General features: G+C 45.3%; 2 protein-coding genes across 2 annotated transcripts in view; both read right to left on the bottom strand.

Annotated features, from left to right (window-relative positions):
• LOC133418390 (NACHT, LRR and PYD domains-containing protein 4-like) overlaps positions 1–13,520 on the bottom strand; it is a 398,000-nt gene that overhangs the window by 185,569 nt on the left and 198,911 nt on the right. The gene's annotated exons all lie outside the window — the stretch shown is intronic.
• The window catches only part of LOC133418844 (collagen and calcium-binding EGF domain-containing protein 1-like), a 78,426-nt gene that overhangs the window by 60,974 nt on the left and 3,932 nt on the right, over positions 1–13,520 (bottom strand). The window contains exon 2 of the mRNA XM_061707717.1: positions 13,427–13,507. Coding sequence (XP_061563701.1) covers positions 13,427–13,507 — 81 coding nt within the window. The remainder of the gene's footprint in view (positions 1–13,426; positions 13,508–13,520) is intronic.

Consider the following 13,520-nt stretch of genomic DNA (forward strand, 5'->3'; position numbering starts at 1 on the left):
TCAGAGTGGGATTAAAAAACCTGCAGCTCTTTAACTCGGGTAGCCGTGAGTTCAGACTAAAAGTTCACTGCAGTGAACAAAGCTGCAAGGAATGTCACACACATTTCATTAACGCGTCAGGAAATTGTGTCAACTTTTGGAACCCGGGACATAATGTGTCTCCTGTCGGGACAAACCGTTTGCTAGGAAGAGTTTATTCATTTAACTCCTCCATGCCAACGATTAAGAGCCTTAAACCTTAAAGTGCTGATGGGGAAGTTGCAGCCAAAGTCAAGCACATCCATTTTTCTGCAACACATAGCAAATGAATGAGAGAATCTGTGAACGCTTATCATAGAAATAAATCTGATAAACAGGGAATTTGAAGAGGGGGAAAAAAAATGGATGCACGCCAGGAGTGAAACGATGTGGGACCCCCACGGAGAAGCTTTCAGGGCAAACATTCAGCCAAGATGACCAAAGTCTTTGAGATTCAGTCTTGACATTTTCCTGGAGGCAAAGCCAAGAAACCCTTTTATTGTTTTTGAAATACAGCCCCAACGATATGCCAAGCTCGTCTTTTCCTTTACTCTGGTAGTTCCCTGCACCGATGCTTTCAAGCCTTTGCTCATGAAATCAATCATATGAATGAAAACTAACCTAACTGAGTACGATAATGCATTTAAATGGTGTTTCTTCCCTCAAGAGCCATTTCACTATACCGTCTGCAAATCTCTCCTAAAATAGCTGATTTCTGGAAAACCCAGTCACTCTCTACTCCGGAATCGTGTTGCATGTGAGATTTACTGGAAAGTGATGCAGGTAATTTACCTGATTGATAACAGCCTCGTCGTTGGCTCCGCTCACGTCTGAGCTGCTTCTTCAACCGTTCATCAACTGCATTACTGGACCCAGTTTTACGGGGTCTGTGCATTAGGGCTGCAACGATTCGTCGACGTTGTCGACAAAAATCGATAATCAAAATTGTCGACAATGAATTCCATTGTCGACAATTGTCGCCAGACGTGTTTTTCCAACGGAGTGAGGCGTCTCACTTCAATACAATCTCTGTCGAGTCCCGCATGCACGACAGCGTCTCAGCAGCTGCGGGTAATAAAACTTTGATAAAAAATAAAATAAAAAGTTTGGGAGCATTTTAGCCTCGATACAGTGAATAAAAAGATACTTGCGAGGTTTGCAAAGCCGACGTTGCTTTTCACGGAGCACGTCGGTAGTGGATTTGAAGAGAAAGCACGTCGGAGTGCTGAACGAAACGGACTCGCCTTGGTAAGAGTAAGTGTATTTTGGCTTTAAAAGAGCTTTAACGTTATGCCTGACAAAGTATTAAATTAAGTCAGATATTTGGAGAAACTGCGTTTAGTGTCTGTGGAGCATCTTGGAAGAGAGACGCACGGGACCGCAGTCGGTCAGAAACATTCTCTCCCTCCAGCAATGTAGTGGCCAAGCCATTCATTTGTTAAATTAATTCGTTTCATTCTAAACTTTGTTTATTTCATGTTATTTATTAGTATTATTTGAGCCACTCACAGCTACTCTCGTTATAAACTCAATCACATAATTGATGCAGCACGAAAGGTGAAAAAAGGCTTGTGCGCTGATGACAAAGATGGATTTGCATCTAACTTTCAGTCAGGTAGGAACTGTCAATCATCCATCAAACTCCACAATGATCATGTTAACATTAAATCAGATAGATTTGTCTGGACTTTTCTCTTGCGGGACGGGAGGAGACACTAAATCAATGCATCTTTATTATTGTGCGCCGTGCAGCATGAATTCATGAGTTTTGCGGGAGGGGCGGGAGTGGAACACACGTTTGAGGCGGTAATGGTCAGAAATTCAGCGGGAGCAGGATGAAGAAAACAGCCCCGCTATATCAGGGCTCTAGTGCATCTTTCTGGTGTTTATTATCATTTGCCACATAATTAATGCAACCTCATACTAAATTAAAAAAAAAATACTAATTATCCGATTAGTCGACTAATCGTTTCAATAGTCGGTGACTAGTCGACTATTAAAATAGTCGTTAGTTGCAGCGCTACTGTGCATTTAGCCACTTTCAAGAGGAACCGATGATGATAACTCATTTTAGACCATTGTTGGATAAATGAGCAGATTAATCATCTGTTAGTCCATGAGGGAGATTATTCCTCCTGACCCATAATGCCCCTGACTTTAACTACACCAGAACAAACTGACAGAAGAAGACGACACTCAGAGTCCAGTGGTGCTAGCCTGATATATTCGGTCCTGCCTTTGCACTCGGTTGATTCAGCGCTACGTCCAATCGGGGCAACGAACAAGGTGACGTATTCAGAAGGATGAAAACAAGAGTATTAGGCCCAATCCCAATACTCCCCCTACTTTCCTTCACTAGCCCTAAAACAGAAGGGACAGATTTTAGGGCACTTGAAATCTTCCCAGGTTTCTGTCCCAATACTCCCACTACTCCTACTTTCAGCACCACCACTAAAATCAGGAAGCTGAGAGACAAAAGCTGTTTTAGTTTCAGCTGTAGCGCTGTTAATATGCCATTCATTCATTCATTCATTCATTCATTCATTCATTCATTCATTCATTCATTCATTCATTCATTCATACATCCATGTCGGTCAGTTTATCAGACTACTCACTTCATAGCCCAAATATGTACTTTATTTTAAAATAATACAAACATATTTAAACAAAGGAGTGCTTACACCTGAAGCAAAAAACAGACGGTTAAAAGGTCATGTCCATGTGGTGTTCCAGTGTTTTCTAGTTGTACCATAACAGTCATAACTATTTATGTGATACTACAAGATTATTTGACATGAACTTCCTAGAAATGTCGGTGACTTGTTAACAGACGCCGAGCTTTGAAGACGCTGCCGTTGAGAAGAGGCCAACGTTTAACTCACTTTCATGTACGTACTTTGATTTGAACGTATTGTTTTCATGTCACGTCTCAGCCGTTGTTATATATATATATATATATATATATATATATATTATGCAGGCGCTCAAATGAACAGACTGCAAGATTATGAGAAGCAGCCGCGCCTTTGGCAAGGCAGTAAACACAGCCCAGTTAGAAACAACATCTCTGAGGTTTGACGAGGATGTGCTTTCACCCCGACAGCAGCGTCTGATCTCGGTACGCAGGGAGAGCTGAGGTTTCCACGGCGACGGGCCGGGACGACGAGGCCAGCTGGCCGTTGGTCCGGACTGATCTGAGGGAGGAGCCGGCGATGCCGAGCATCCCACGCAGCGCTTTCATCTCACAAACACACAACTCACATCCTCTCTATTCTCTTTATCGGTCCGGATGCAGCAGATTATGATTATCAGGAGTATGACGGTATACGGCGCTGCAGCGATCCACCTGGGAGCGGGGGAGAATCGGAGCTGCAGAAACTCAACGAGGGATGGAAACAGTTAAGAAAACCACATGATTGCAGCGTTTCTCATTAGGCCTGGGTTGAAAAAATCGATTTCCCAATTCTAAATCAATTCTCATATTAATTCCTAAAAATCGATTCATATGTCTAAAGATCAATTTTTATTTATTTTTTTTTTTTTGGGGGGGGGGGATTTTTTTTTAATTTTTTTTTATTTTTTATTTATTTATTTTTTCATCATTACATTACAACTTTTGGTTATTTTTTTGTTTATCCCCAAAAAAGGAATGTTTTGTTGGACACGAGAATAACTGGTTCCATGTTTTTGCCTTTAAATATGTTTAAAGGTATGAAAACATTCAAGTGTTAGGTTATAATTGCATAAATTGTCTATATTTCATTACTTTATATACTGTCTTGGGGTTACATTTGCAAAAAATGATAAAAACCAAATGCTCAAAAATTAAAAACCAAAATAAACCGAAAATGGAACAAATAAAAATGGAATGTGGGAAAAACTAAACAGATTTCCTCCGTCTCTGTTTCCTCCTGGATCTGTTTGGTAATTCTGACCCACGATGTTTCTGTTTCAGTTCTATCAGCATTCTGGGAGCTGATTGGTCCTTACAGCATCATTAGCTGCAATACTTGCTGTTGAATCTCAATATAATACTAGTATTAATATGTTGCAGAACTACAGTCACATAATTCATGCAACAGCTCAAAAAACTGTTTCAATAACACTAACACAAATCAATATCGGAATCAAATCGGAATCTTAAGAATCGGAATCGGAATTGAATCGATTCTTGACATTTGAATGGATCCCCAGCCCTAGAATGACGGTATACGGCGCTGCAACGATCCACCTGGGAGCGGAGGAGCATCGTAGCTGCAGAACGACTCTGGAAACAGTTAATAAAAGCCCGTGTTTGTGGCGTTTCTCCTCATCCTCCTCTCTGTTTGAGCCGGTCTGGATCACACGCTGCAGCGCCGTGTTGCGGGTGTTATCTGCTGCAGTAATGAGCCCTGCAGGCTGTTTAAACCAGAGCTTGTCAATCAGGTGGAGGAATGGTTTACAGTCTGGCGGAGCCCATCAGTCGTCCATCAGAACCTGCAGCTGAGAGCGTTTACAGAGCAAGGGCAGATAATTAACTCTCGCCGCCACAAACCTCCTGTAACTGCCAGGAGAGACGATGCAAACACGTTTCACACAGACTCACATAAACACGCAATCTGTGCCACACACAGACACACAGACACACACTCGCCATAACAACGGGATGCAAACATGAGTCACGGACGTATATATACAGTATATATATTAGGGGTGGGTATTGGGAAGGACCTCACGATACGCATCACGATACTTGAGCCACGATACGATACAAATTGCGATATCCCGATTATGCAATATATCCCGATATATATCGCGATATTCTACATAGTTCACCGAAAAATTTAAAAATGCATTACACATCTTAAAATCCAAGTTGTATAAATGTACATCAGATGATAGTGATAATTCATTGGACAGACTGAGTCAAAACAATGTAATTCAAACTTTCCATTTTAATTATGCAACATATTTGCATGAAAAAACACAGTGAAACACAATGAAAAGTGCAGTGTGAGCATTATTCTTAGATACAAAATACTCAAAATAAAATGCAGTGTCGCACCCACACTGAAATTAAAATCACAAAAATACATTACAGCTACTTGCCCCTGACTTAAAATGACACAAATAAAATGCAGTGTCTCAGCCACACTGAAATCACAAAATAAAGTGCAGCTAGGGGTGGGCAAAGATATTGATACGGCAATATATCGCGATACATACCGTATTTTCACGACCATACGGCGCACTGTGTGGAAAGGCGCACCCTCAGTTTTGTGTGTCATTTTTGGTTTTAAAACACACATACGGCGCACCGACCCAAAAGGCGCCGTCTACGGAGACGGACCTGCACACACGCGCGCTGCAGAACACACACGCGCTGGAGAACACACACACACACACACACACACACACACACACACACACACACACACACACACACACACACACACACACACAAGAGTGCTTATTTAAATAGAGCAGGAGCAAAACTTAGTTTGATATTTTATTTCACTTTTCACATCAATCAAACCCTTCAAAGGTTCATATTCTGTCCCGGGTCCCGCGTCCCGGCTCCCCGCGCTGGTCCCGCGTCCCGGTCCCGGCTCCCCGCGCTGGTCCCGCGTCCCGGTCCCGGGTCCCGCGTCCCGCGTCCCGGCTCCCCGCGCTGGTCCCGCTCACACACGCGCATGTCGGGGAGCCGGTACCGGGTTTATAACCGACAGATATTGCTGAAAATTTCGGAGGGTGAAGCTGATCAGACCTGAGACAGACCCCTGAAATCTCTGCTCGTAAAGCGGCCAGGAACCAGGTCGATCGGACCGCTTAGGGAACCAGGAAGTCGGCTGCAGCAGCGCCCATCACCGACATGCAAATCACACGCGCGCTGCAGAACACACTCACACAAGTGTGCTTATTTAAAAATACAGCGGGAGCAAAACTTAGTTTGATTGTATTTTATTTCACTTTACACATCAAGCAAATCCTTAAAAGTCTTCACCTTCTGTTTTCGCATTAATCAGCTCAGTGGAGTCTCATTCACGTCGCAACTCACGGGGGCTTCACCCGCCCCCTTCTCCCTTTACCGTTCTCATGGTGGCCGGCCTTACATTACCGTAATTCAGCTAATAGACACGGCGCACCGTTTCTTAAGGCGCCCGGCACATTTAAAAAAAAAAAAAAAAAAAAAATGTGCGCCTTATGGTCGCGAAAATACGGTACATTGAATATCGATATCGTATCGGGAGACTATGTATCGCGATATATTGCCGTATCAATATTTTTGCCCACCCATATATACATATATATATATATATATATATATATATATGTGGCTTGGCACGGCTGAGATCTGGCCACCGGTGGAGACCCGATGGGCAGAACAAAAAGAAATGCTGGAAATGAACCGGTTTACATCAGCGGGGAAACCGTGGCGGAGACGCAGAACCATGTGACGTTCAGTCGACGTGCAGCTGAGCGCGACTCACACACACATGCAAAAAACCAGAGGGGGGGATCATTTTGAGAATTTTTTTTTTCCAGAAAAATGACCACACAGCAGCGGGCCAACAGTTTAGGCTATGGAAACTTGTTTCTTGTGTAAACCTTAAGGTCCTGACACACCAAGCCGACTGTCAGCCGTCGGTGAGCGTCGGTGCGTCTGTCGTTAGTTTCCCCGGTGTGTCCCGCACGTCGCCACAGGTCGGCCGCCCGTCGGGAGCTTTTCAGCCGATTCCACATGTTGAATCGGCGTCGGCCGTCGGTCGAACAGCTCACTCTGTGATTGGCTGTTCAGGTAGCGAAGAAACGGAAGTGACGAAAGTAAACAAACGGCGAAGGATAAGAGGACACACAGGCTGTATCCGAATTCAGATCCCCAACCTGGGCTCAGTTTATCCAAATAACGCCTGTTAAGAAATTTGATCCGATGTTTCGGGGATGAGAAGAGCCGCCGGACCCGGGGAGCAGCAGCTGCTGCTGCTGCTGTTACCATGGTAACAGCAGCAGCAGCAGCAGCAGCTGTTACCATGGTAACAGCAGCAGCTCACGGCCGGGGGGACAGACGTTACGTTATCGCTTTGTATTAACGTTATTAGGACAAATATGCCAAGTTCTACATTCATTACAAATAGGCAACGTAGCTTTGTCACAATTTTTAATCGTTGTCCTTACACTAAATTGAATTAAAAAAGTTATATAATAACGTTACTTACTTTTGTATTGCACTTGTGTTTTCTCAATAAAGCTTTGAAAAAAAAAGCGCTTCCCAGTTTTCCCTTGTTTTCGAGTGAATACAGACTAGCGCTGCCTGCTGGTCTGGAGGGGAATTACCTCTCACGCATGCGCAGAACGTACGTGCTAGTCGGCCGTCGGGTGTCGTATTTGCGGTGTGTTCAAAGAGCCCGACACAGGCGACGCGTTGCATTTTTTCTCTGGATTTTTGGTTGTGATCCTGTAAAATATGAGGATATGCTGCTCTGGATTCTTTTCATTTTTTCATTCTTTTGACTGACTGTATCTTTTATTTTGGCGGACGGAAGTCGGACTTTTGGAATGCAAGAAAATCCGGTTGGTTTTCAAAATAAAACTGCTTCCTGTGGGCGCGACTCGCTCCCGGTATCAAAACCACACACAAGCAGAATGAACACGGACTGTGTGTATTTTGGTTGTTATTACTGGTTAATAATTACGATGTAATGGTGAAAATACTTTGGGTGGATAAATGTCCCCACGAGGATAAAAATAATTCAGCAGAGGGTGGACGTGTAAACCAGAGGGGGAAATCCCACCATCCCCACCGGCAAATCACACCCTGACTATATGAAGGTTAAACACGGCCTGTAACGAGCCGGGCCGGGCTCCAGCCGGCCCCGTGACCCCGTGACCCCGTGACCCCGGGCACGGCTACGCCGGCACAGAGAACGGATGACTGGACGGCCGACCTAAAAGAGCCGGCAGCTCGTGTTCGGTGCAGACGAGAGTTTAAGTGCAGTCATTTGTTCGGGTGTTTTCAGAGGAAGGTGTGAACCTCTCCGAACATTTAACGTGTCTTTTCCAATAAATAAAGGCTCTACAAACACGTTCCCGGGTTATTGCAACTCGAGCGTGCCAAGTGGAGAAATGTGGGAAAAGGTGGAGTCTGCCTGGACACGGCCGTGCTCACATGTGAGAGTTTACAGTAAGAAATGAACCCGGCCTGTTGGATAAAAGTCAAAGCAACAACACGTTTTTGTTGCTTTTGTTTGTAATCAGCTCGAAGAAAGTTACACTTCCAAAACCTCTTGCAAAACACACTTCACGTTGTTCCACTTATTCCCACTTGTTGAAGTCATGCATGATAATTCAGCAGGTCAGGGCAACACGGTGGGTTTGTGATAAACACTGTTGACGTAAACCAGTCACACGGGCCGCTCGGCCGACAGTCCAACACTTTACTGCCTGCAATTTGCTTAAAAGCATTCAATAATGCCTTAATATTGCCTCGTATATATATTTGCTCTTTATCTTGAACTCTCCATCTTTGACTTTTCGTCTCTAAGTATAACTGCACTGTGTGCTTTTAATTGCCCGCAGGGGACGAATAAAGTTTTTGTTTTATTGAATTAAAAAGGTTTCTGGTTTGGATTCTGGCTGTGGCGTTTCTATGCGGAGTGAACATTTCATCTCTGAGCTGGCACTGGTTTTTTAGAGGCTCTCTGGTTTCCTACCACACAAAATAAATATTAAAAAACATAAAGATTCTCAACTGGCCCGAGGATTGAAAGTGTATGTGGTCCTGCGAGAGCTCCGGTAGATCCCGTCACCGCGTTATAGCGGGTAAAGATAACGGATGGACGGATTAAACAGGACTGGTGGTTCCCCAAACGGCATTTACAGCAAAGTCACTCAAGATAATGTTTTACTAGGAGCTAAAATCTTCCAGAAAAATGTCCTCATTAGGCAAAAAATTGGTGGTCTAACAACTGAAACTAAAGTGCAAAGATTTCCCCGCTCTGATTGCTGTCTCCAGCCTTTTCATTGGGCATATGTACCCAATCATTCATTTCTCCTAGTCCTTCATTCATTCATTTAAGAGATTAAATAAGATTCATAATATGATTAAATAAGATTCATAATATTTTACCGTATGTCTCACTGACAGGAATTAGCAGGAGACACCACGTCTCTCCAGTGTTAGCATCGCTCCATTGGCTACCTGTAAAATTCAGAATCCAACTTAAAATTGTATTACTTGCGTATAAAGCCCAAAACGGCTTAGCTCCGCAGTATTTACAAGACCTGATAGTGCCTTATGTTCCTGGCAGAGCTCTCCGTTCTCAGAGTGCAGGTTTACTCGTAGTTCCTAGAGTATCTAAATGTAGATTTGGAGGGCGGGCGTTCTGCTATCAGGCACCATTACTATGGAACCAACTTCCAATCTGGGTTAAGGAGGCTGACACCACCTCCACCTTTAAAACTAAACTTAAAACCTTTCTGTTTAGTAAAGCCTATAGTTAGTGTTTAGTAAACCTCTAGCTAGTGTTGGTAAATCTCTAGGTAGTGGAAACTCTAGTGTGTTAGAGTCGCTCCTGTAGTTTCTTGTGCTGGCCCCCCCTTCTCCTCCCTTTTCTCTCTTTTGTCCATGTTGCAGCATCCTTTGCCGGTGGCGAAGAGCATCTCTGAATGCACAACACCGGAACCTGCAGCGTGGGAGTGAGAGGGGCAGGGTAACGGCCCCTTTTGGGCGGGGGACAAGGTTCGTCCGTCAAGACTCCTCTCTCTGGCCCTGCCCCTTCTCAACCTTTCCCCGACCCTGAACCCCAACCTGGGACTTGCTGATTGGGCCGGAGCTTCGGGAGCTGCGTGCTGGCCTGCGGTCCCCACCCCCGGTCATCCCGCTGCTGCTTCCACCTGCCTGCTGTGCTGTTGCCGTCCCTGACCCACCAGTCTGGCCCTCGGCAGGAGGGTCCCCCCTTATGAGCCTGGTCCTGCTCAAGGTTTCTTCCTCCTAAAGGGGAGTTTTTCCTTGCCACTGTTTGGCTTAAGGTTTTTCTCCCACTAGGGGAGTTTTTACCTGCCATTGTTTATGTAATAATTGCTCGGGGGTTTATGTTCTGGGTCTCTGGAAAGCGTCTAGAGACAAGATCTGTTGTATTAGACTCTATATAAATTGAATTGAATTGAATTGAATTGAATTGTATGTTGAGTATTTTGAGTGTGATTATCCCGGGTCTCATTCAGACGGTGACGACATGACGAGTAAAGCTCGATGGGCCTGCGTGTAAACCTCTCAACGCCGGGAACAGCAGAAAAAACTAAAATCAGTCAAAATCCCAGCGACTGCTGATTGTGCAACACGTACTGTATAGTGTAATAGAGTACGTGCAACAAACTGTAACGCTATAAAACATATCTGGCTGGGTTAGGCAATAAAAGCATGGTCAAGATTACAAATCTCTGTGCTTGCACAATAAAATACACACGTTGTGCTATTTTATTTCATTTTAAAAGGTTTGCTGACACTTTCCCCGTTACCACGGCGACACTTCTGGCAACCACGGTGTCTCTACGGCGACTCAGCACCAGCATGTAAGAGGTTTGAAGTAATAATCGCTACCTGTTGGAGGAACAAGGTTTATAAATCCCTCAAATCCGGAACGTAGGTTAAAAAAAAATAAAAAGGTACGTCAGAGACTTAAAATGGACCCAAACAGATGGAAATGTGCGGCAGTGGAGTCGCTCCATGTTCCTGGCCCCTCCGAAACTGGACAGAAAGCTAGAAATATTTTTGTACACACGCAACAGATGGATCTGGCTTCCCCTGAAGTCATCTGCAAAATCTATTTGATCAGGTCTGTGTTGAAGAGAGCACAAAGGAAATATGGTTTAGGAAAATACAACCTCATCTAATCCAGCTCCTCCAGCTCCACGCATCACATGCACGGCCAAGAATGAAACACGACACAGAGCCTGTTGCAGGCTGACCTTGACAGTAAACAGATAAACGTGGCCTGGCGTCGCCCCAGACTCGGCCCACCACTTATCCCCGGATTTTCTTGCACCAACAAACAAAATCCCAGCCAGAGTTGGCTTTCACAACAAACTCCTCTGGTTGCCAAAGTAAGTGCATTGATGTATCGAGAGCCGAAAGCCTCAGAATCTGTCCTGTAATGTCCATTATGTCCGCTTCCAAGCACTTCTTTTAACTTTACTCTCATGCAACCGATCAAATATCAGAAAAATGGTCAAATAATAACCCCTCGAAGACTGTATGAAGAAAGAAACCCATTTCTCTATTTCACATTATATACGTCTAAATCATCGCCCATTATTCCCATCATATCCGTTTTCCCTTTTTGCCTCGTCTCTAATGATTCAATAGCTGAGGCAAATCTGGCGTTGGCAATTCCAGCGACGGGTCTGCTTTTCCTCTGAGTGGATGTGGTGCAATAAAGATGACTAACCACGTCTTCTCCCGTCAGATTCCTCTGCGTTCAGGTCGTAATCCCGGCCCGGATCCCTGGGGGGGCGGGGGGGGGCACCTCACCTAAATGTTTTTAACTCTGGACCAGAGCTGAGAAAATTCAAGTTTTGCTCTTTTAGTGTAAAGTTGGAGGAGCAAGGGAAGGTAAAAACTAAAGATATCCTGCTTTATCAGAAAAAACAGTGAGTTTAAAATAAAAAAAGGCAGACGTAGAAGTGTTTCCTCTATTGGTTGACAAACGATGACACATTTACAGACTAATCTTCACTGGGGATCATCGTTCAGTCGCTGGCGAACAGGAAAGGATTTTTTCTAGCCTTAGACGGTAAGTGGAAATGTTGTGTGATACGTCAAAGTGACACAACAGGCTGGTTTAGCGGTTTCTCAAACCTTTCCATAACCCTGTCGTTGTCGGCCAAACCCAAACCAACCAGTAAATCACTTTTCTGGGAAAAGACAGTGAAATAAAAAAGTATTAGATGCAGCATTGTAGGAACCTGTTGTTCAGCTCAGAGCCGGGCGTTAAAGGTATTGTGACATGAAAAACACATTTTTCTTGATTTTTTGTGTTTTGTTGGGTGTCTTGACATCAATTACACCCAAAAAACAACGAACTTTTAACATTCAGTGTATTGTGTGCTTTTTGGGATTTTCCACATAACTGTGCAAAAACGGCGCATGTGGTTTGGTGGCGGGCCGTGACGTATAGACCCGCTAAATCACCGCCCCCTCCACCCAGCTCCCTGCCTCCTCTCCTCTCCAGCGCACCATAAAGGCTGATTTATGGTTCCGCGTTACACCGACGCAGAGCCTACGGCGTAGGGTTACGCGGCGACGCGCACCGTACGCTGAACCCTACGGCGTAGGCTCTGCGTCGATTTAACGCGGAACCATAAATGAGGCTTAACACGGAGCTGTTTAGAGCCTCTTCTGTTCTCATCACCGGAGGAAAACTGCTAAGAAGACCCGCGGCCACTGACTGGACTTAAGATAAGGGGACACTGTTGCTTGCATGCCTTTATTTTTGTGATTGTTTGCGGTGGACTACTTCGCCCTGCTGCTTTTCCGTGCATGCTTCGCCTGTCGCTCCCGGCTTAACTCTCCGACGCCGCTGTGAGCGTATGGCTTGCGGGGAGCTACGGTGCTCTGGTCCCGGTTGGACTTCTTCCCCGGGCTGTAGTCGCCCTGTCTGGGCTGTGTGTGTCGGTGTTTGTGGTTCGGTGTGCGCGCGTGTGTGTGGAGACGCCGGCAGAAGTGTGTAGCGGTTGGTTGGAGGAGGTTGGGAGGAGGAGCGGGGCAATGATTGACAGGAAAGGGGGAAAAGGACGCGTTTTTCACGGCGCAAAAAAACACTGTAATAAAAAGCCAGGAATGGAGTACTGGAGTGAAGTTTTACTTGTAACACCCTTTTAGACACATGTTGGCCAAGACTTTTGATAGTGTTAAAAGCATGTTAAAAATGATGTCACAATACCTTTAATGATCCGGGGGGGGCATTAATGGTCCGGGGGGGGGGGGGGGGGGGGGGGCATTATTGATCCTGTCAAGGTTTGACATTCCCCACAGCTTTCAGTTTCTGTCCCGCCTGTGTCCCATCTGCCCTGATTGTCTGCACCTGTGTCTCGTCGTGTCTCGTTATCCCCTGTATATCTGGTCTTGTCATGCCCCTGTTCCCTGTCGGACCGTACTGTTTTGTTCCCCATATTTCCTGCCACGTTTTGCTCCTCAAGTTTTTGGATCCCTTTTTAGTTTGTTTTGATCCTGCCACGCAGCGCCTTGTTTTTGCCTTTTTTGTAAAATAAATCCTGTTTTTTGCCGACTCCTGCCTCCCGTCTCCTGCTCTCCTGCGTTTGGGTCCACACCTTATACCCCCAGACAGATCCGGGGGGGGGCGGGCATTAATGATCCGGGGGGGGCATTAATGATCCGGGGAGGGGCGTTAATGATCGGGGGGGGGCTTACCTGAAACAAGTGCTGTTCTTCCCCCCAGACCGGACACACGGATACTCCACCGTCAGGATCTTGTTGTCCGGACACTCGGTCCTAAAGGAAAGGA

This window comes from Cololabis saira, chromosome 2, assembly GCF_033807715.1.
Source record: "Cololabis saira isolate AMF1-May2022 chromosome 2, fColSai1.1, whole genome shotgun sequence".
NCBI classification, from domain to species: Eukaryota; Metazoa; Chordata; class Actinopteri; order Beloniformes; family Belonidae; genus Cololabis; species Cololabis saira.